We start from the raw sequence: 24,298 nt of genomic DNA on the forward strand, positions 1-24,298 counted from the left end.
ACTCCATCTCTGCGGGATCAGAAGGCCCTCGGAGCACGGTCACTCTTGGAGTTCAGAGCTGGCCTTAGCTGAAACACCAAGCCTCGTTGTCTCTGGCCACACTGGGTCCTGCGGCACCAGCTCTCAAAGGTCCCACTTGAATGGGGAATGGAGGTGGGTGAGGGTTAGATAGAAAGGGAAGGGGGAGAGAGGAATGGGAATTTAAAACATTACAAATGGTTAGAAATTAGAAAACATTAGAAATGAGAGAGAGGGAGCAGAATGAGGGGGAAGGACTTGGCAATGTGGTAGATGAATTAGGAGGGGGAGGAAATGGAAGGAGAAAGGGAGAATAAAGTGGGAAAGAAGGAAAGGGGAACAGAAAAATGGGAAATAAGGAGGAGAGAGGGAAAGGGATGGAAATTAACCATCACTGAGTACCTCTACATAAATGGTAAACCACCTTGAGGTGGAGTCTTACTTTCCAGCTTGAAGGGACAGAGGCTGAGGCTGGGGTTTAGGCATGATGTCAATGAAGTCTTACCCTGGATGAGGGCTGATTGGCACTGGAGGTGCCTTCAGCCAGGACCAGATCCATAATCTGCAGGGCCCTGAGCAAAATGAAAATGCAGGATCCCTTGTTCCTAAACTATTAAGAATTTCAAGATGGCAACAGCAGAGCATTAAATCATTCATGGAGTTCTTCTGGGCATAAGACTCTGTGCAAATGTACACATGTCCATGAAGCTGGTCTTATCTACAACATATTAACTTAACTAGAAAGTTAGAAAAGGAACTCCAACAGTGTCTATATGATATAAAACCATCTGGTTTACTGAAACTGGAACTTTGGCACCATTTAAGTAAAATGGTTGCTTGTTTGAATTTTTCTCAAATCAGCTATTTAACTTGTGGTATATGAATTTAGCTCAGAGTTTTCTTTCATACCTGGCTCCACTCTCTAGAGCTTTATCCTTAAGATAAGACTTGTGCTTGCTTACTGCAAAATGACAACTGTGAAATTAATAGCTACTCGTAGTTTTTAATATCAGGCTCAGAGATGATATTAATTGCACAATAAAGGGTCAAGTGTTAGCTCACATTTATTGAACAGAGGGAGAGCTTGTGATAAGTTCATGCAGGCACACAGGAAAAATGCATGGAGAAGAAATTCATAAAAATGTAATGATGTCCAATTATTAGGAAGGCTGAATTAGTTCATTTAACTGGTATATTTTCTTTTATGCTAAAAATAATAAATTAAAATGATATTAGGCTCCCTTTCTCCTGTATTCTACATAGCTCCAAGTTTCATATTTAGTTTGTCTTTTTGCTAATAAAAATTATGTTCTTACAAAAAAGTCAAAGATTAGGAACTTTCTGGGTATCTCTGCTTGGTTGTTGACACCTAGCTGTCCTTTACCCACAGAAAGGTAGCTGGGTTTCTGGGCAGGAATCTCCCAGCATGCCCTACTCTTGCTCAGATGTAGGATAACCAAGATTATCACCCTTTTATTTTTGCCTTCCTCCAGGATGTGCATTTCTCAATCTCTAATCCACCAAGTTTGGGATTTTATAAGGGCAAATCTAAGTTTTATTCAGAAGATACCAATTATCTATAGAGAAACTAGCACTCAAAAACTTTTTTATTCTGAAATAATTTCAGATTTGCACAACTGTGGCAAAAATAATGCAAGTGTAACCTTCAACCAATTTCTCTAAATGTTAATATCTTACACATATCATAGTACAATTATTAAAACTGGGAAATTAACATTGTTATCATTCTATAATCTACAGATCTTATTCAAATTTTGCCAGTTATCTCACTGATTTTAAAATATTCAAGCTGATTTTGTAGTAAGATGTAGCTGATAACATGTAGTTTTCTGATTTAAGAATTTTTCCCTAAAATGTGTTTACCATCTGAGTTGTTTGTAATCTTAGAGGAAACACTGATACTGGTGAAAATTTGAAATTGTCATATTAAGGCAAACTTTCTCTATAAATGATCCAGTTTTACTGCTTGAATGGGAAATTTGTTTCCTCTAAACTCTGGAAAGATGAATTTGTGAACTTCAATAACAATGCAACAATTTCTAGATTTAAAAAATTGAATATTTTACCCACTGAAAATTTCTTTCTCTTCTTTGATTATGCCCTCTGCCCAATGATATATCATGTAACATAATGATAACCCAGATGTATATAGTATCGTATTAGGGGCTTGACTTACTTAATATGAAATGGCCTAACTTGGATTGGATTGATATGAAATAAGGAATATTCCCAATAACATATATAGAATATATTAAAAAATAATAGAAGAAAGAAATGGAGGCAATCCAAATGTTCGTTGACAGATGACTAGATAAAATGTGGTGTATACATACAGTGGAATACTATGCAGCTTTAAAAAAGAAAATCCTTTCACATAATACCACATAGATGAACCTTGAGGACATTATGCTGAATGAAGTGAGCCAGTGACAAAAGGACAAATATTGTATGGTCCTACTCCTATGAAGTATCTAAAGTAGTCAAAATCCTAGAAACAGAAAGTAGAAAGGTGGTTGCTAAGAGCTGAGGGCAGGAGGGGAGAGGGAATTAGTGCTTAATGGACAGAGAGTTTCAATTTTGCAGGATGAAAAAGTTCTAGAAATCTGTTCCACAAGAATGTCAATACAATGAACACCATTGAACTGTACACTTCAAAGTGGTTAGGGTGGTGAATTTAATGCTATGTAGTTTTTAAAGTCACAATTTAAAAAAATAGTAGAAGAGGTGGAAGCAGTTAGAAATAAGGATTGAACAAGCTGGCAAAAAGCTGACAATTGTAGAGGCAGCGTGACAGGTATATGAGTCATTATACTATTTTATTTTATTTTATTTATTTATTATTTTTTTATTATACTATTTTAAAATATATTTTTGAAGTCTGTATAATAAAAAGCTGAAAGAAAGAAAGGAAGAAGGAAAGAAGAAAAGAAAGGAAGGAAGGAAAAAAGAAAGAAAAGGAAGGAAGAAAGAAAGAAAGAAAGAAAGAAAGAAAGAAAGAAAGAAAGAAAGGAAGGAAGGAAGAAAGGAAGGAAGAAAGAAAGAAAAGAAAGAAAGAAAAGAAAGAAAGGAAAAAAGAAAGGACTTCCCTGGTGGTCTAGTGGTTAAGACTACATGCTCCCAATGCAGTGGGCCCAGGTTTGATCCCTGGTCAGGGAACTTCATCCTGCATGCTTCAACTAAGAGTTTGCATGCCGCAACTAAATATCCCGAATGCCACAACTAAAAAGATCCTGCATGCCACAACTAAGACCTGGCACAGCCAAATAAATAAATAAATAAATATTTAGAAAGAAAGAAATGTTTCTAACTCCTGGATAATATTTTTGTAACATTATTTATAATCACACAGCATTCTTGATCCAAAATGAAAATAGCATTTCTCTTATGAAAATATTTTAGTTGAATTTTTAACTGTCAAAATAAAACTCAAAATTAAAAAAAAAACAACGCTGGAAAGATCTTGACAACAGAGATGACACTAGAAAAAAATCTAAAATCATCTCAAATCCTACCACCCACTAGAAATACTTTAGTATATAGACTCCAAAGTTTTTTTTTGTTTGGCTGCTCCAAATGGCTTTCAGGATCTTAGTTCCCTAACAAGGGATCAAACCCAGGCTCTTGGCAGTGAAAGCCTGGAATCCTAACCACTGGACCACCAGGGAATTCCCCTTTACTCCAGAATTTTAAACAAATAATATTTTTTAGTGTCAGTTTGTTACTGACTTTGCTCAGAGAAAAAGAACCTATACTGACACCATGTAGAAAATGACTTCTTCCTTGTTTATCAAGAAAGTTTTTCAAAATAGCACATAAATTAGCTATTACACACTGTATATGCAAAACTATGTGTTTATACATAGGCTTTTTTTCCCCCGTAGGGAAGTCAAAGCTTTCACCAAGCTTTCAAAGGCTGCTGTGACTTAAATGGGTTGAGAACCACTGCTTTAGATTATATATTCAATTCAAACAACTCTTTGCAGCCAGTCATTTCTTCATTAAGGAAAATTTTGAAGGATTTTAAAAAAATTGAATTCAACTTTGAAATTATTAACACACATCTTCACCAAGGGAAAATAACCACCTAAGGCCGGATTAAAGCACTTTGTTAGTAATTTTCACTGGCATTAATTTCACTTTTCTTTGGGTGAACAGTTATTTATAATGTACTTGGTGCCCTACTCTGTTGTAATCTTTAAAGCAAGAATCACATCGTAATCTCTAATTTTTCTATAGCCTAGTATCATCTGTTTCCTATCAACACTTTTTTTTTTTTTTTTTTGCAGTACGCGGGCTTCCCACTGTTGTGGCCTCTCCCGTTGCGGAGCGCAGGCTCCGGACGCGCAGGCCCAGCGGCCATGGCTCACGGGCCCAGCCGCTCCGCGGCACGTGGGATCCTCCCGGATCGGGGCACGAACCCGTGTCCCCTCCATCGGCAGGCGGACTCCCAACCACTGCGCCACCAGGGAAGCCCTATCAACACTTTTTAAATGAAATTCATGCTGAATAATATCTTTTCTTGCATGAACTCTAGAAAAAGACCTGTTTGGTTTGAAAATAGTCTGTGAGTTGGTGCAGTCTGTTTATTTTGGATATTCTGTTTGTTGAATTCCCTAAGATAAAAAGGAGCACTCAAATTTGCAATATTATGAGATAACCAGGTAGGCTAGAACTACAATATTGTTTGAAGTATTTAAGTTATATCATTCCAAATTGAATTCAACATTGAGTGGTCTTCTTTTCCTCCTACATAGATAGTATAATTTTGGTGATTGAAAAATAGGGTATGTTTTCAGAGCAGATCAGAGTGTGGGTAAGAGCTCGGAAAGGGGAGGCTGAAAAGAGAATGAATATAATGGAGGAGAAAGTGAGGACTAAATGCACCAAAATAATTCAACAAAGTATGAACTAATGAATAAAGAGCCATTGGAATGAAAAAGGTATTGAGAAACCAAAAGAAAAAAAATTCTAGCTATTTGAATTAGATATTGGAATAGGCAATTTCGGTTTTGAGTTATTGTTCTGAAATTGTTATCTTTTTTTTTTTTTTTTTTTGCGGTACGCGGGCCTCTCACTGTTGTGGCCTCTCCCGATGCGGAACACAGACTCCGGATGCGCAGGCTCAGCGGCCATGGCTCACGGGCCTAGCCGCTCTGCGGCATGTGGGATCTTCCTGGATCGGGGCACGAACCCGTGTCCCCTGCATCGGCAGGCGGATTCTCAATCACTGAGCCACCAGGGAAGCCCTGAAATTGTTATCTTAATTTACACAGGTTAGCCTCATACTTAAAAGTAACAAAATCTCTATTGAAATAATGGTTCATTATTAGAGTCCAATAGGTAAATGATTTTGCTTTTCATAAGTATTTTGATGTGAATTTATAACCGTTCTTTAACTGCACACTGAGTTTGTAAAGCTAGTTTGAATGGGAAGTGATTGCATCCTAGGCAAGTCAGAATGTGATTACTGTTACTATAAAAGATTCCTTCTGTAGACTGAAATTTTGTGTTCCTCCAAAATTCGTATGTGGAAAGCTAATCCCCAGTGTGATGGTATTTAGAGGTGGAGCCTTTGGGAAATGATTAGGTCATGAGGGCAGAAACCTCATGAATGGGATTAGTGTCCTTATTAAAGAGGAATAATATTCCCCAGAGGAATCTCTCACCCCCCCCCCCCTTCTGCCATGTGAATACACAGGGAAAAACCTTCACCAGACATTGAATTTGCCAGCATCTTGATCTTGGATTTCCCAGTCTCTAGAACCGTGAGATATAAATTTCTGTTGTTTATAAGCCACCCAGTTTACGGTATTTTGTTATAGCAGTCTGAACAGATTAAGACAGTTCTCATGAAATACATGTCACTTAACTTTCCTACAATCCCATTCTTGTTGCAAGCAGCTGACAGGCAAATTTGATCAGATGTAGCGTAACCAATCAAATAAAGAAGGGGTTTTCAACAAAACACCTAGCATATTTAAAGAAGTAAATTGAAAAAGTTATGCTATCTAATAATCTTAGATACAAGAGAAAGCAAAAAGAAAGTGTGAAAGGACACTTAGGACAGGGGTTGGAATTTCCTCCCTATGGTTTCTCATGTAATTTATGAAGAAATAAGCACAGAGGTAACTGTTGGATTTGTTGTAATTATATTTAGGACAGCCAAGTTCTGACACGGAGCTGCACTAAATTCAAAGTTAATGTCATAAAAAGCAATGCTTCTCAAACTTTAACGTACATATCAATCACCTAGGGCTCCTTTAAAAAAGTACAGACTCTGATTATGTAAGTCTGGGGTGGGACCTAAGAGTTTGCATTTCCAACATGCTTTCATGTGATGGCCATGGTGCAAGGGAATAGAGCAATGCTGTGATGAGTCTTTTGAGTATCATGCCCTCAATAAATGGGGAACTTGAATGTTAGATGTTATCTCATCCTTAAAAACATTATCATATGCATAATATAAGATTTAGATCCGAGACTAACTGAAAAATTTCTCTTCAGCCATACATTTACTTCGGCGTCCCTTTAAGCTGTGCACAAATCTGAAGGAGCTGGGCATTGCTACTCTTAGACCTGGGCACGCAGACACCTTGCCTCAGCCCTGCGCCTCAGAGAGTCTTCCTCTTTGAAGTGACTTCTTTGAAATGTTCTAAGTCCTCTTTTGGTGCTGGCCCTGTTTCTCCCCTTGGAGAGCTGTCTGTCTCTCTGTGCACATGGAATTGACCAGATGTCCTGGAGCTCTTGTATGTATGGTGTCATCCTGGGGCTGTTTTCAGACCCCAGTTCTAGGAGAGGTGCCTGGTGAGCAGATTACTGCTGCTGCTGGTTGGCAAGGTATTTCCTTTGCAGGATCATGTGAAATTGGGCTGTTGAAGTGATGCTGACATGCTGATTTGGGGTGATTCGCACTTATTTTGGATATAGGTCTAATTTAGGGCTCTAGGCTATCTAAGGTCCACTGCTCAGGCCATATGTGTGGGCCCAGGCATCCACTTTCACTGTCTATGTGCTAACCATGCTGCCACTTCTGCTGTATAACACCCAAGGGCTCCAGGGGTGGCATCAGGTGTCCTTACACTCCTTGCCACTGGCATTTAGGGCAGTTGCCCCATCCCCTTTGTAGGTTCTACACCATGGGTCAAGGAGTCCTTTGGGAGTGGCTGCATCTATCACTTCTGAGGGCTTTCTAGATGTTCTTCACCACAACAATGGACCCTTCTGATGGATGTGGTGATGCTCTCTTCTCCCTGGTTAGTGTGTTAAGCTCTCCCAGATGAGAAACAGACATTCCTTGCATGAATTTGACTATTTATTTTGTTATGCCTAAAATCCCCTTCCTGCTGGTGGTGATGTATGAGAGAAAAGGTGCAGTCAGTGTTGAAAAAGTTCACATTTTGGGAATGCAATAATTATGGCCTAAAGAGTTCAAGGCAAGACATAGAATATGTGTTGTTCCATGTTATGCTATAACATTCTAAATGATAAATTTAACATGACCAGAAAACAAATTATTCACGTTTCCTGCACACTCTGGGTCAGGCTTGAATTTGTGGTTATTATCAAAGAAGTGCCATAACAGTCTTCGAGTGACTGGAAGCTAGTATTTACAAGTAGCACAATGGATGGCGCAAAATCAAGAGTAATGATGTGACTAACATGATACAGATGGTAGTAGAGTGTTGTAGAGGCTAGAAGATTCATATTATTTTAATACAAACATGTTACAAGCACCATGGCGTTATGAGAAATAATAGCATTACTATCGTTTCTTGTGCTGAAAGATATGAAATTGGCAAGAAATGGCTCATTTAAGGAAAAAAAAGAAATGACTCTTGAACCAAACAAGAAGAAATAGCACCTGGATACCAAGAAGAATCTTTACTTGCATCGAGTGGACAATAAATAATTTTGTTATTATTCTAAATCTTCATCAATATATCCCTGTACCTCAATGGACCTATGAATTATATAATACTTTTTCTTTTTTTTTGGCCACACCATGCGGCTTGCAGGATCTTAGTTCCCCATCCGGGGATCGAACCTGTGCTGCCTGCAGTGGAAGTGTGGAGTCTTAACCACTGGACTGGCAGGGAAGTCCCTGTAATACATTTTTAATCGACTTATTTATATAGACAGGAACCCACAGGAAACATTTGCCCAGGGCCCTGCACACCCTAGAGTTAGCCCTGGAACTGGGATTTTGGTGTTAGTGAGTACCCTTGAGGAGATTTCTGAGATGGAGATTGTCATAGTAAAACATTTAGAAACATACCTGGAACTGACAAGGAAGAAGTCAATAGTCAAAGTATACAGGAAAAAGAGAGCTCGATACTTGTGCTTCCAGGTATTTCTCTGAGTTTCACTCATAAAGGCTTAAAGCCAAAAATTGGATTAAAAAGGGAAAGTTTTTCTTTGCATCTAACGTTGGGATTTCATTTATATGGGTCAGTTCCTAACTCAAATCCTCAGATCCTTTCTCTCACACTCAGAAAAATCAAAACTTCTTACTGTGGCCTGTGTGGTCTCCAACAGTCTGGTATCTCTTTTGGCACGTCACCTACAACACTGCCCACTTGCTCATCCACTCTGGCCTCAGTGACCCTCATACAGTTCTTCAGAGAAGTTTGTTCCTTCGTCAGAATTTGCATTTTCCTTTCCCTAGATATTTGCACAGGCCATGCTTTCACTTCACACATATTTCTACCCAAAAATGTTAGTTCTCAGAGAGATCTTCCTTGACTCTACTATTTTATTATTTATTTATTTATTTGTCTGGGCTGGGTCTTAGTTGAGGCACGCGAGATGTTTAGCTGCGGCATGTGGGATCTAATTCCCTGACCCAGGATCGAACCCAGGTCCCCTGCATTGGGTGCTTGGAGTCTTAACCACTGTACCACCAGGAAGTCCCAACTCTTATTATTTTAGAAACTCTCTCTCATGATATCTGCAGTCTGTTGTTTGTCCTACTAGAATGTGAGCTCCATTAAGGCAAGAAGTTTGCTTTATTCACTCATGTTTCCCGGGGTCTAGAACTGTGGCTGACACTCAATAAGTATTTGTTAAGTAAATAAAGAGTAAATAAATTGAGAAAAATTGGAAACATCCTAAATGTTATATTACAAAGGAATGATCAAATATAGTACCATTTAGTACTGTGTGCCCATGAAAAAAGATGAGGTTAAACTCTATATACTGAAAGAAAAGGCTTTGGGCATGTGTTGGTCAGTTAAAAAAGCAAGTTACAGAATATAATGTGTGTCTTGAAACAATTTGTGTAACACATGCAGTAAAAGAATGTAATGTATTTCTCATATATGTGCTTGTGCATGCATTAGAAAAAGATAGGAAGATTGTACATTAATAGTACATTTAGGGACTGGGATTGTGCGGGGTGGGTTTATATTTTTTACTATACATATTCATCTTTTGAAGTTTTGTAATCATACTTTTAAAATAATACATTTTAAGGTTTCTCTCATAAATTCTTAGTTTTAAGGCAAACAATTAAAAGAATATCATGAACAAAAATTATTGCCAAAGTAACAAGGAAAAAAATCGTAAAACAATAGTACTCTGCTCAGTGCCTCACATACAAAGGACTCAGTAAGTTTCAGCACATACACCAACACTCCTAACTGTCAAAGAAGCTGGAGTTGGGAGAACCCCTTGTTCCCCTCAACATCTGCAAGATCTCTCTGCTACCACCCAGATCCTTGCTTCCTGAAGGAGGCACACAGAGACTCAGAGATTAGAAATCAAAACTCTTAATTTTATAACTACAAGAGGTCATTCTTTAAAAGCACAACAACACATTTATCATTTGTTTTTAAGAAATTGTTTTTATTAATGATTTGTTTTTAATGAGGATAAAATAGTAGGATAGTGATGTAAAAGCAGCCTATAACATGTGTGAAAAACACAGAAAACAAGATTATTCTTGATGTAGTTGGAATCAGATTTTTCTTTCTATTAAGAAAAAAAAAAAAGACCACTCTCTTTTCCCCTCCATCTCTCAGATCTGTGGTGCACTATTAGGTAGCCAGCCTAGTTCCTTTCCCTGTGTTAGCTTTCATTTTTGAAGCTCAAAACTGTCTAAACATCTCTGGTACCAATGATATGTGAAAGCATAAACTACAAAGAAGAGGTTACCATGGGGTTAAAATTTTAGATACTCTGAGATTCAAGAAAGAGTCACCTTTTATAATGTCATAGTATTTTAAGAGATTATAAAAAGGGCAGAAAGTGTGGAGGGTCCACTCTTGGTGGATATAAGAGCTATATAAGGGACAGAATCAGGTGAGAAAGCTCTGTTTGGGGCTGATGAAAAATGGAGAAGCTACAGAAAGCTCCCAAACATTGAGTTTCATAGGCGTAATCTTTCTGCCTTTTGGAGCACAGCTGCCTGCTTAACTTGATCTCTAACTGCTCACTCACACTGTGTACTTGCTGACATTCTGTGGCCTGGCTACAGTTTGGAAGACTACTTTAAGAACAGTCTTAAAACTTCCCTCTGTAAATAAGTTCTTTTTGTATTTACGGTCAGGGAGGTAGCTTTGTCCACCTTTAAACGGAAAGAAAAGAAATGAAATCTCTTAAAGAAAAATGACCCTTTTAAGTATGTTTATGTAAGCATAGAAGTTTTTAAGAGGCATGGAATAAAAAATGGATCTGACTATTAAAACTACAGAAATAATCTCGAGAAATAGAAAGACAGGTGATTAGTCTTGTTCATTTGACCACTGCTAGTGCCAAACCAATGTTTTTAATATTAATGGCATTGAAAAATGTGAAATAGAGCTTTGAAGCATTGACTCTAAACTTAGTTCCACATCATTAAGGTGCATACGTCTCAGCCTGGAGCACATTTATTCATTTCATTTTGGTTTTGTGGCCAACCACTGCTTCAAATTGAATATCCAGTACATGATTTATGGCTGCCAAGGCACGTTCAGGAAGAAATCTGTATGAAAAAAAGATGAAAAAATTTCAATTTAAAATCTTTGACACCAGAGTTCTTTTTTGTTGTCAGTTAAAAATACCCTGAGAGTTATCTGGTTTGCATTTAGTTTTCTTCTGTTCTTTCTTCACATCTACCTCTCTCTTTTTTTTGTGTGTATCTTTTAATACTCACAGTTCAAATATTATGCAAATATAAAGAAAGCACTGATATATACCACTCTTCTCACCTTCTCATATTAGTCAACTATTATATGAAATCTTATGTGAGTAAAGACCTAAAACTGAAGATCTAGGCTTATTGCTGTAACTGTCAATGAATCCTGATGCTAAGAGTTCACAGAGCAACACCACCAGAATCCATTCCATCTGCCTCTCCACCTCTCCTTGAGTTTTTACTGAATATCTATTGATATTATGCCCTCTATAATAAGGTAGACTAAAGTACTTTAAAAACAGCTACTCCCGGGCTTCCCTGGTGGCGCAGTGGTTGAGAGTCCGCCTGCCGATGCAGGGGACATGGGTTAGTGCCCCAGTCCGGGAAGATCCCACATGCCGCAGAGCGGCTGGGCCTGTGAGCCATGGCCACTAAGCCTGCGCGTCCGGAGCCTGTGCTCCGCAACGGAAGAGGCCACAACAGTGAGAGGCCCCCACGTACCGCAAAAACAAACAAACAAACAAACAAAAAAACCGGCTACTCCCTTTGAGGAGCTTATTGTTTAGCTAAGAGGCTAAACAACAGGCTCAGATGGTTTCACTGTTGAATTCTACAAAATGTTTAAGAAGGAAATAATACCCATTCAACACAAGTTATTCCAGAAAAGAGAAGAGGAGGGAATACTTTCCAACTCAGTTTATGAGGTAAGTGTTATCCTGACACAAAAATCAGACAATGACATTACAATGCAGGGTTGGTTTAATCTTTAAAACGAGTCAGTGTAATGCACCATATAAACAAACTAAAATAGAAAGACCATAATACCTTAACATATTCAGTAAAAGCATTTGACAAAATCTGTATCTACTCTTGATGAATATGCTCATCAAAGTAGTAATAGAAGGGAACTTCTTCAACCTGATAAAGAGAAAATGAAAAAAATCTACAGCTGATATCATTCTTAATTGTGAAAGACTGACTACTTTCCTCTGAGGATCAGAAACAACACTTGGATGTGTGTTTTCACCAATCCTCTCTGACATTGCATAGGAGGTTCTAGCCAGTGTGATAAGGCAAGAAATAAAAAACATATAGACTGGAAAAAAAGAAGTAAAAGTATCTTTATTTGCAGGAAATATGATCATCTGTGTAAAAATGTCTGTTAGAATCTACAAAAAAGCTACTAGAAGTGAGTTTAGCAAGGTTGCTAAATACAGATCAAAGTGCAAAAATCAAATATATGCTAGCAACAAACAATGGGAAATAGAAAATTAAAAAAAATGCCATTTGCAATAGCATAAAAACCATGAAATACTTTGGGATAAACCTGACAAAAGGTGTGTAAGATTTGTACACTGAAAACTACAAAATACTGTGTAGACATATTGAGAAAGATGAAAAAATAAAAAGGTACCTTGTGTTCTTTGTGCTCTTGGATTTGAAGACTCAATATTGTTAATATGTCTGCTCTCCCCCAATTGATCTATAGATTCAATGCAGTCTTAATCAAACCCCCAGCAGGCTTCTTTATAGACCCTTTATTTTTAGCTAGTTCACCATATTGCATTCTCTCTTTAAACTGTCTTTCCTTCAGTTAGAATAGTCTCTGGCAAAGACTGGCCAGAGGTAATAGATGGAGTAGAGAAAATGAATCATTCTCTTTTTATAGATTGAGTAAGGTAATAGTAGAGGAAACTTAACTCTTCTCCCCAGGCATGGAGAATTTCCATGGCAAATTTCACAACTGAAAAACTCTCCATAATGATAGCTCTATCAGTGTTGTAGTATTTTAGGTGTTTTGTGCTGTACTTACCTCTCTAGTGTTAGGAAGATATTGAGATATGATGGAACAAAAATCATTTTCTTATTGGTAAGTATTCCATCTATCAAGCTTCTTGCAACTTCATTTGTCTCCAATACAGGGAATAGTCTGTGATTAAAAAAGAAAAGTTTGGTCCTTTTTGTTGTTTTTTATAATTAGCAAAAGCAGGAAAATTATCTTTTCACTAATTAGGATTTAAAAGCTTCCAGGGGCTTCCCTGGTGGCGCAGTGGTTAAGAATCCGCCTGCCAATGCAGGGGACATGGGTTCGAGCTCTGGTCCAGGAAGATCTCACATGCCATGGGGCAACTAAGCCCGTGCACCACAACTACTGAGTCTGCACTCTAGAGCCCACGAGCCACAACTACTGAGCCCGTGCACCACAACTATTGAGGCCCACAAGCCTAGAGCCTGTACTCTGCCACAAGAGAAACCACCACAATGAGAAGGCCATGCACCACAATGAAGAGTAGCCCCCGCTCGCCGCAACTAGAGAAAGCCCCCATGCAGCAACAAAGACCCAACGGAGCCAAAAATAAAGAATAAATTAAATAAATAAATTTATTTAAAAAATAATAATAAAAAAATAAAAGCTTCCAGGATTCACTGCACAAATGCCACCTGCCTTCCCTCCCCCATGCCACATTGATGTTTTGTTATCACAATCTACCACTTTCACATCCAGTAGGTGTGTTTCATGGCTCACTCAGTCAAAACATCAAAATGGTGGTGAGGAATTAGATAATAGAAGAGAAGAGGAGCCAGGCAAGGAAGAGTAGTGGGTAGGACTGATCAAAGGACAGAAAGGAAACATGTGGCATCTTTCTTCAGGGCTTGTTAGATATGAGAAGAGAAATCTATAGCTAAGTACACTTGCTTTCTTCTTATGAGAAGAGAAATCTATAGCTAAGTACACTTGCTTTCTTGTGGAGGTATCCCACAAAGCTGGATTGTTTTGAGGGCATTTAGTACTTGAGATTCACTGCTGACTTGCCTATGCTGAAGTTTAATGAGAGTTCAAGACATGCATAGGGAGTATTACATTACAACTAGAGGTGTGACCTTGATTATACTGAAGACTGTATACATGGGTTCTTGAGAAGTATTCATAACCACAGACCAGTATAGAATGCCCATTAATGTAAGATGATGACAGGAAATTAAAATGTAAATGGATTGAAAGTATTGCACCAAAGTTAAGTTGTCTAGGCATAGGCTGAATGGCTTAGTGAATACAAAGGTTGTGCGGAGGAGTTAAGTAAGTAGTGACTGTTATAACTTCCTTCCCTGAGATACATGTGATTTACTTCAGATTATTATGTGATTGAGGTTTCCATGACTTTGAGTGGCAAGCCAGCAGAGAGTAATACAAATCAATAGTTTTCTAAATTATTGGGTACTACCTCTTCCCTCCCTGATTTCCCCTACCTGGGTCTATCAACCCTGTCTCTGAGCCAAGCCTCACATTAGTATATGGACATGTTAGCCTTTGCCAAGGAAGTTCAGAATCAGGTAGTCTGGGTGATACCAATTCCAAATTTTCAGCATTGCCTGGGTCAGTCCCCAGGGTCACCCCCAGGAACCCACATACCCGAGATCATATTAGCCTTACTCTTGTCATCTATTTTGCCTTCCCCTCTGGAAGAACTGGTACTCTGGGCTCACACTAAGCCTGAATGCTTACCAAGAGGATTTGTACTGGGCCCAGTTTCCTATTTCAGAAAACTGAGCCCAGAGTCCCAATTATATCACTGTATTTACTTACGTACAGTACCGTGTACTTGTTAAGTACTTGTGTTCTAACACAGTTAAGGACTCAACTGCCAGGGAGTGGCTACAGCTCTGGAGATGACGCAGCTAATTCAGAGTTTCAGAGTCAGTAGCTTCAAACGAGGCTGAGCTTAAAAGGGAATTTGTTAGCTCCTTTGAATGACTATATTTAAGACTAATTCCTTTCCTATAATAAATTGGCTTCAGATTAGCAAGCTCAGTATATTTTGTTAACCTGTAGCAGAATGTTTATTAGAATCGAGGCAAATTGTGAAGCAGGTGTATTAATTTTAGGGTCCTTATCCTCACCTTTCCGCTTTATTCCTCTTTTCAGGGCCAATTTCTCCTCTCTTATCGTCTCAAATCCTCCTTTACCAGAAACAAAGTACTTGGTCAAGAAATTCACCTTGGACTTCCCTGGTGGTGCAGTGGTTAAGAATCTGCCTGCCAATGCAGGGGACACAGGTTCGAGCCCTGGTCCGCGAAGATCCCACATGCTGTGGAGCAGCTAAGCCCGTGTGCCACAACTACTGAAGCCCGTGTGCCTAGAACCCGTGCTCCGCAACAAGAGAAGCCACTGCAATGAGAAGCCCGCGCACCACAAGCAAGAGTAGCCCCCGCTCACCGCAACTAGAGAAAGCCCGCGCGCAGCAACGGAAGACCCAATGCAGCCAAAAATAAAAAAAATTTAAAAAAATAGTTCTCAGTTTAGAAAAAAAAAGAAAAAGAAATTCACCTTGACTGAGGGGTTAAAGACTCAGCTTATTGCCGCGGAGCACAGACTCCGGACGCGCAGGCTCAGCGGCCATGGCTCACGGGCCCAGCCACTCCGTGGCATGTGGGATCTTCCTGGACCGGGGCACGAACCCGGGTCCCCTGTCTCGGCAGGCAGACTCTCAACCGCGGCGCCACCAGGGAATCTCGGAACGTTTGTATTTTAAAGGAGGACAGAGTGGTAGCCATGATCAAATGCATGTGGTTATATTTACTATGTCAATGTTTTGCAAACCTGCCTCCAGAGTTACCTGGTTTCCTTGTAAACAAAGCAAAACATTCTTGGAGCTCGTTTCACTCTACTGAATCAGAATCTCTAAGGAAGAGCCTAAGCACATGTATTTTTTATATAAGCACAGTGATGACGCTTAGGATCAGGCAAGTTTGGAAGATGTTGGAGTACTTTGTGCTAGCTCTGTGGCCAGTGCTGTCGAATATGGAAACGGGGCATATACCTGTGCCTTTCCATACTCTATTGAGGAGGATGAACCGCGAGCGGGAGGGGGGAGGTGAGGTAACATTCGTTTTGGGGGTGTGGTTTCCAGGAGAGGACACTCTTGCCATCACCACCGAAGCACACCTCTCCATCCGACCCACCCGCATTCTCACTCCCTCTTAACACCTGCGTGTGTGTTGAGTCTTTCACCTGGACACGAATAAATACCCAATGCCTGATTCATTGGCAGCTGATCACTTCTACTAGCCCCTAATGCATTTTTCCCCTTTGTTCATCTAATTTCAAAGTGAAAACATAAAGGCAATACAATAACATTAATAAGAAAAAATGTTTTTCCTTTTTTGTTTTTTTGTTTTCTATTTTCTCAGTTGACCCACCTAAAAATTTCTCATGTAGGTTTCATACCAATTTCTCATGCCATATTTCCATCTTAACTTGATTTTGACCTTACCTTGTGCTTGGGTTTTTGGTGAACCCAGTATTCACAAAAACTGGGCAGAGACACGAGGTTTTGATACCAGTTTTTCCCAAGGCTTCAAATTCTGATGTCAGAGCTCGGTGGAAGCCAACAGCAGCAAATTTGCTGGAACTGTAAGAGAATTATCCACCCCTGTTAGCTAAGGGAAAGTGAAACATTCCTCAGCTTTCTGTGAGAGGAAAATGTTGATTTTGTTTGAGAACACATAAAAGCCAAACCCCCAAGTCTTCCACTTGGTCATCTATTTTCATTTACATTTTCTTATCTGATTTCACTGAATTCTGAATTTACCGATTTTTTTTATTAGCAGTGATAAACAATAGAACAAATTTTAATAACTTTGATTGACTTGCTTACTGCTCATTCTACCTACAAGGTTTTTCCATTCAATCTTTAAACTGTTTTCTAATCAGTTTTTACTGCTGTTTTTATTTTGAAAAATATGAATCAGGAAAATCATGTTTAGAAAAACTATGTAACTACTATCTGTATTAACAAACTTCTGTGGGACTCTACACATTTCTCTCTCTCTTGATAGTTTCTCTTTTGAAATGCGGAGTTCACTTTGGCTTCTTAATTTCATTGTGAAGATCTGGAGTAAAAAGACTTCAGGTGATGTGGGTGTATTAGTGTGTGCAACCTTCAACATATTACTTTGTCTTCTTCCTTTGATTTTCTGATCTTTAAAATGCTGGTGATAGGGACTTCCCTGGTGGTCCAGTGGTTAAGACACTGCGCTTCCAATGCAGGGGGTGCAGGTTTGATCCTGAGTTGGGGAACTAAGATCCCACACGCCACACAGTGCAGCCAAAAAACAAAATAAAATTCATTTATAAAAAGATGCTGGTAATAAAATATAGAGCCATCTTGGGGATTAAATCAAATAGCATATGCATAATAACTTTATTACCTATAAGAAGCTATGTAATGTTAATTGTATTTTTGACTCAGATGACAAGAACCATAAAGTTAAAGGCTGGCTGCTCTCTTAAAGGAAAAGAGAAAAGGAAAACAACTGTTACATTGGGTTTCCCCATTTCTAAACATTAAAACAATATTAAATGTTTAATCTGTGAAATTCTGATTTGTGTTTTAAGATGCTAGAGGCAGCTTGAAACAACCATATGTATGTGCAAGGACACCTTAACCTACAGCGAAAATTAACTACATCTGTGACTACATTTGGTGTCAGAAATAATTTGGTCCGTGACCAAATTCAACCTTGAACATGGATGTGTAGGTAAGTAATAAACCAACTAACTATCCACCCCCATCCCCACCCACTGATACACATGTATTGGCTGTTACAAAAAGAATTGGCCAAAATGTTAACAAATTAAATTTTTCTATGAGGTTGATATAAGACCAGAATAAGGAAATGAGATGCCATTGAAGGAGTGTATGAAGAAAAGATATTTTGCAAATAGTGTGTCTTTAGGGAGTTCCCACTTTCGTTTCTTTATGTCCTTGGTAGAGCATGGAATATGCTATCTGCATCTTTTAATACGGTAAAGGCTTTCTCTCAATCCCTCTCTCTCTCTCTCTCTCTCTCTCTCTCTCTCTGTCACACACACACACACACACACACACACACACACACACACAATCTTTCATGGCACAAGCACACTGAAAAATGTTTTGATCCAGGAGTCACTCTGTTTAGCTTATCTTGGGCATGCAGGCCATGGCATAGATTTGTGTTCATTTGGACTTCCTTATATTTTGCTTCTTAGTCTGTGAGTTCCTTCTTTTTTTTTTTTTTTTTTGTTTTTTGTTTTTTAGTTCCTTATTTCCTTTATGAGCATCTACTCATTCCAGGATACAATGGAAACATGCTTGGCATTACTGTTCTCTTTCATTGCTCTGTGGAGGAGTTTTCAGAAATCTAAAAATATTTTAAATGATTTTTCATTTAAAACCAGTTTCCTTGTTTTAGGAGAAGTCATTTTTAAGAGTTTATTCTAAACTACTGTATACATTCTGTAAATCCAAATTATCTGCTATGAGACTTTTTATAGCTTTTATTTTTTGCAAGCCATTTGACTTTTTGTTGTAAGAAGATTCAAAAATGAAGAAAACACAATTCTAGCTCTCCAGAAATAACTAAAATAAAGAAAAATAAAACAAATTACCTGTTATGAGGACTGGAATCTGAGGTCTAATAAAACCTTAAAAGTGTAAAAATATATAGCACTACTAGAAAGTAATACTTACCAATATGGAATAATGTAAGGAATCACTCCGTGGCCGCATAGTGAAGCCACTGTGACAATGTGGCCATGGTTTCTCTGCATCATCGCTGGAAGAAGTGCCTTTGTGATCTTCAGGATCATTGCGGAACCAAAAGAAACAATGACACAGGTGTTAAGTTTCCAAATTAGGTAGTTTTATTCTATTTATTTTATTTTATTTTTGCGGTACGCGGGCCTCTCACTGTTGTGGCCTCTCCCGTTGCGGAGGACAGGCTGCGGATGCGCAGGCTCAGCAGCCATGGCTCACGAGCCCAGCCGCTCCGCGGAATGTGGGATCTTCCCGGACCAGGGCACGAACCCGTGTCCCCTGCATCGGCAGGCGGACTCTCAACCACTGCGCCACCAGGGAAGTCCGGTAGTTTTACTTTTAAGACAAAATGTCATTTAAGACAACTTTTTCGATGAAATGAAATACGTGCCAAGATTCCATGATTACTTCTCCACCGATGACAGAAATGAAAAAAAGATTAAAACAATTGGTTTGAGCTGGCATCGAGTGCTGTGCACTGCATACCACATGCCAAGAACTCATCTTAAAATCCCTCTTCTTCCCTTCAGAGGGAATCAAAAATCTCTTTTATGGATCCATCATCTAAACAATATTATTAAGGGAAAAATTCAGAGTTTTCAGAGCTGAGAAAATTCCGTATGGTAATCTGGTATCATGTACTTTTTTGTTTGTTTGTTTGGGGCTTCATCTTGCTAATGAGAAGAGTTAAAATCTTGTGTACCTATATCAAGTTGAGCAGAAAAAGCTGAGTCCTGTACTGACCCATGGTCATAATGTACCATGATTAGGGAGATTAGTATCTCCCTATTTGTAATACTGTGCATTATATGTTGATGTTACAGGAAACAAAAAGTCTTTCTTTACCTCCAAAAAGCTTTACTGTTTGGTGAGAAATATCAATACTATTTTATAAATGCACCCTATGGACCCTGTGCAAATTCATAGAGCCAGAATTGCCAAACCAAGCCACCCCCAAATTCCTGACCCACAGAAACTGTGAGAGGAATATGAACATTTATTCTGGCTTTAATCCACTAAGTTTTGATATAGTTGTTATGCAGCTGTAGACAACGAATACATGGGGTCTCTAAGTAGTTTGGTGGGCATAATAATTAATTCTCATTAGCATGTGTGAGGGGCTTGGGAAAATGGGGGAATACATCTCTTTTTTTCTTCTCTCTTCCAGAATCCAGATCTGTCCTATGTTCTACACTAATATTGAGGCACTGGAAGATTAATTCATATAAATGCTCTCTACAAAGACATATTTCAGTCTCTCACAAAACCAAACAATTATAAGAGGTCTGTAGAGCCTTAACTCTAAGCTCCAGCCTGACCTAGAGCTTTGCTCAGAGTTCCAGCCAGAAGAACACCCAACCCCTATATAACCCAAGTAGTGAGTTCTTTGTCCTTTCTGTTCTAAAATTCCATGACATGAGGTCACAAGTGAATGTACACTGTATGTGTTTTCTCTAAAGCACTGAAAAGGTGTACACTGACAATCCTTAGGAAAGCTCCATAAATATTTTTTGAGTGCCCAGTACATGCCAGGATTTGTGTTAGGTACTGGTGGATAAGGCAGACTAACTAGCCTACATTCTGGTGAGTCACGTCCCCTTGAAATCTGTGCCCTTCTGTCAGAGACATGAATATTGGATGATTGTTGTTTTAAGGCAAAAATATGGAGTTTCCCATCCAGAAGGATGTGAACTCAATTATGAACTTCATGTACCTTAAGAGGAATTGTCAGACATACACAAACTAGGAATATTTCTGATTCACGCTCACCCAAAAATGTCCTAGGATGTTGACCTCAAAAGTTTTGGTAATCTCTTCATCCTTTGTACTAAGAAGGTCAGCTGGATATATTGCCCCAGCATTATTCACCACGATAGTTACATCACCCACCTCTTTCTTTACCTGTTGAAATAGAAAGAACATGTTCATTGGGTGTAGTATCGAAACTTAAAGTTTTGGGGCTGATATCATCCAGGGATTAGATTCTTTATTCTGTTTGATGATATCTCTCAGAGTTCAGGCAGGAAAGAGCTTTCGTCCAAAGAGTGCTTGCCAAGAAGACACTGTCATAAAGCTGGGGTAAACTGTTTTTTTTAACAGCTAAATTTCAGTACCCAGTACATCATAGATATTTTTTGAAACTTACCAATAAGATGAAATTAATATTTGTGTTGATTGATATATCTGTTCTAACCAAATATTTTAAAAGTGCTAATTGAGTAATCCTGTTTTCACTACCTACTAGCTACATGACCTTAGTCTGACATATCAGTTCTTACCAAATATTTTTAAAGTACTAATTGAGTAATCCTGGCTCTGCCACCTACTAGCTACATGACCTGGTCTGGCTTATACCCTCTGAATCTGTTTGCTCACCTGTCAAGTGAGGTTAAGAGGGTTATTGTAGGGATTAAATCAAAGGGTACAACCATTTTCAGAGTGCTTTGTCCATTGTATTTGATATTTACCCTTAAAAATTGTTATAATAATTATTAATATTATATTTTCTATAGAAGATTAGATTGGCACCAACATAAATAAAATCTCAAAGAGGAAATATTTAAAGGAAAAAATAAAGGAATTACTGCAAAAGTAATAGGACTAAAATGAAAGTAGAAAGTTATCCTTTTCCCTGATGATAAATCTTTTCTCTGTCACTCTGTGCAGCTGCTCAAACTTCTAACCAGAATGAAATCGATTAATTAATCGATTAATTAATTAATTAATAGGCAGAGTTGAGTGGATTATATGGAAGGAAAAGGTTTATGTCCTTCCTTGTTCACACAACTACCTCAGTTAGCAGAGGCTAAAAAAAAAAAAACAAATCTAATTTAAATTAGGCAGTCACAAAGAACCTTTTCATATTCCATGTAAGGGGACACAAAATTATGGGAAGAAATTTGTATTCTGAAGTCTCACCTGGTTTACAGAGTCATAAATCTCTTCTCTGTTACTGCAGTCTACCACAAACACATGTGTAATGGCCCCTAGTTTTCTGCATTCAGCTGCAGTTTCCTCAACGCCATGCTGTAATTGGAAAAAAGCAAATTCCAAAAGATGTAGGTCAGTGAGGGGACAAGAGTGAGGGAGAAAGCATTGGAGAAGAAATTTTTTTTAAGATTAAAATTCACGTCCAAAATGTCCCACTTGTTTGTAAGCAAATTTCCTGAGAGGCACCGCTTGCCTAACTCGCAGAGATTATACCTGGCTTTTCTGCCAGGGAAGGCTCATGTAAGTCTCACGAGTTTTCACTTGTTTTGCTACATTCTCATAGCTTAAAGAACATGCTTGAAAGATGTTGCTCTTTGTGGTATCATGAAAGGAGATGTTTGAGTATGGAGAAGAATACTCAACATATACTTAACATATGTTTGTTGAGCACCAACTATGTAATAGACAGTAAAGCACCTAGCAGATTGTAAAAATTTTAGGATTGCGTGCATGTGAGAGAAGGCACGAAGAAATTCTGTCACATATTCTTCTTTTTTATTTGCTTTTTGTCTTGCCAGACCTTTAAAGAATACATTCCTAGCTCAACAGTCTGCTCTGGGGCCAGGTTTGGTTCATTGGCTGTAGTTTGCTAACCCCTGTTCTTGCCTATCCTGTGAGGTATTGGGTTGGCCAAAAAGTTCGTTCGGGTTTTTCTGTACGACGTTCTTTCTGTTACAGAACATCGTACAGAAAAACCCGAACGAACTTTTTGGCCAACCCAATATTATCCCCGTTTCAGATAAGGAAACTGAGGCTGAGAGAAATTGTCTGCTCAATTTAAACAATTTGGAAGTACCCTGGCTCCTGAGTCTATGTTATCAAACTTGCATATCATGGCATAAAAATCACTGCTAAGGTCTCAGTTATGTTCCCTTCATCAAACCATCCTGATGGGGACTTCCCTGGTGGTCCAGTGGTAAAGAATCTGCCTTCCAATGCAGGGGACGCGGGTTCAATCCCTGGTCAGGGAACTAGGATCTCACATGCCGAGGGGCAACTGAGCTCTTGTGCTACAACTAGTGAGCTCGTGCTCCTTTACTAGAGAACCTGCGTGCAAACTACAGAGTCCAAGTGCCCTGGAACCCATGTGCCACAACTATAGAGCCCATGAGCGCTGGAGCCTGCGCACCACAACTAGAGAGAGAAAACCTGCATGCCACAACTAGAGAGAAGCCCTCAAGCAGGAATGAAAGGTCCCACATGCTTCAATGAAGATCCCATGCCACAACTAAGACCCTGGACAGCCAAAAATAAATAAATAAATAAATAAAAAATAAATCTTAAAAAAAAAAAAAGCTATTGGGTGCCATGACCATAGTCCTCTTCCAACTCGCTCTCCGCAACTAGATGTAATGGGTAATATGGCACTTGTACTTTAAACAACAACTACTACAAAAATCCTATCCTGATGCATATGTAGAGTAAGGCTCCAGGGAATTTAGTTACCAAACTTCGAGAAAGACAAATACAAATATAAGCAAATGTTAAGTCAAATAAGTTCGGGCCTCTCATTGTTGTGGCTTCTCCCGTTGCCGAGCACAGGCTCCAGACGCGCAGGCTCAGCAGCCATGGCTCACCGGCCCAGCCACTTCGCGGCATGTGGGATCTTCCCGGACCGGGGCACGAACCCGTGTCCCCTGCATCGGCAGGCAGACTCTCAACCACTGCGCCACCAGGGGAGCCCCAAGTCAAATAAGTTTTTAAACACCTGTCTCACTTGTAACTTTAAAAGGTGGGTAAATGAATCCAGTACCTTATTAATATCCCACAGAACCAGTCTGCTCTTCCGTTTTGCAAATTCATAGGCAGTATGCCTTCCTATTCCATGCCCAGCTCCTGTAATGAGAACAATCTCTCCAGCCACAGATTTTCTCCTCTGGGGAATGAAAACCTTCACCAAGGATTCTAAGTAGGAGTAGATGATGATGATCAGAAGCAGGAGGAGATCCAAGATAATATTCATGGCTCTGCTCTGTACTCTTCTCCTCTGGTTCAGTCCCTGTCTAGTCCCAGCAAAGAGCCACCCTCTTCAGAGAGCTCCAGGGAAGAGCTGTGTTCCAGGTGTTGATGGGACTGGCAGAGGTAAGCTAGATTTGCAGGCAGGCTTTGTCCATGTGTTCTAATGCGTTAGATGCACTTTGAGCTTTTGAAGTGGTATCAATTGCTAGTAAAAACTTGCCACGGGGACAAGGGAACTCAAGAGAAAGTCCTCTCTGGATTTTCTTTTTGGTTGTTGTTGTTTAATACTATATTTTACTAGTTTTCAAGCACTGATTTGACATCTATATACCTTGATTTAAAAGTTGATATTTTATTTTGTATTCAGCTCATACTCAATTAAGTTTAAAATGAATGCAAGCATAGTATAGGGCATAAGTTATTTAAAAGTAAACCATTTATCATTGGAGTGAAATCAGGTCATGGGATTTATGGTAGCTAACAGTTCAATGAAATGGTGCCCTCTTATTGTATCTATCATTCCATTTCTCTACATTTGTACCTCCATCGTCCATGCCTATTCCCATGTGCTAATTGCTATTACATTCCACAGTAAAGGCAGTTTTAAACTTCC

The 24,298-nt window shown here is 39.0% G+C and overlaps 1 protein-coding gene across 1 annotated transcript; it reads right to left on the reverse strand.

The window, feature by feature from the left end:
• Nucleotides 1-10,653: 10,653 nt before the first annotated feature.
• HSD17B13 (hydroxysteroid 17-beta dehydrogenase 13) lies at nucleotides 10,654-23,693 on the reverse strand. The gene is made up of 7 exons (XM_079920151.1): nucleotides 23,480-23,693; nucleotides 21,655-21,762; nucleotides 20,506-20,637; nucleotides 18,670-18,776; nucleotides 16,429-16,566; nucleotides 12,969-13,085; nucleotides 10,654-11,002 (listed from the first exon to the last, which is right to left on the reverse strand). Exons 1-7 carry the CDS (start codon nucleotides 23,687-23,689, stop codon nucleotides 10,912-10,914), a joined length of 903 nt encoding a protein of 300 aa, XP_079776277.1. The 5' UTR covers nucleotides 23,690-23,693; the 3' UTR covers nucleotides 10,654-10,911.
• Nucleotides 23,694-24,298: the final 605 nt, after the last annotated feature.

This window comes from Stenella coeruleoalba (genome assembly GCF_951394435.1).
Source record: "Stenella coeruleoalba genome assembly, chromosome: 4".
NCBI lineage: Eukaryota > Metazoa > Chordata > Mammalia > Artiodactyla > Delphinidae > Stenella > Stenella coeruleoalba.

Bases quoted from the DNA above. Each gene is read 5' to 3' on its own strand.
- HSD17B13 (XM_079920151.1), bottom strand. From the start codon at position 23,689: ATGAATATTATCTTGGATCTCCTCCTGCTTCTGATCATCATCATCTAC. The intron at 18,777-20,505 runs GTGAGCGTGAAT...ATGATCCTGAAG, and splicing joins ACATCCTAGGACATTTTTGG to ATCACAAAGGCACTTCTTCC. The intron at 16,567-18,669 runs GTAAGTATTACT...ATTCTCTTACAG, and splicing joins CCTTACATTATTCCATATTG to TTCCAGCAAATTTGCTGCTG.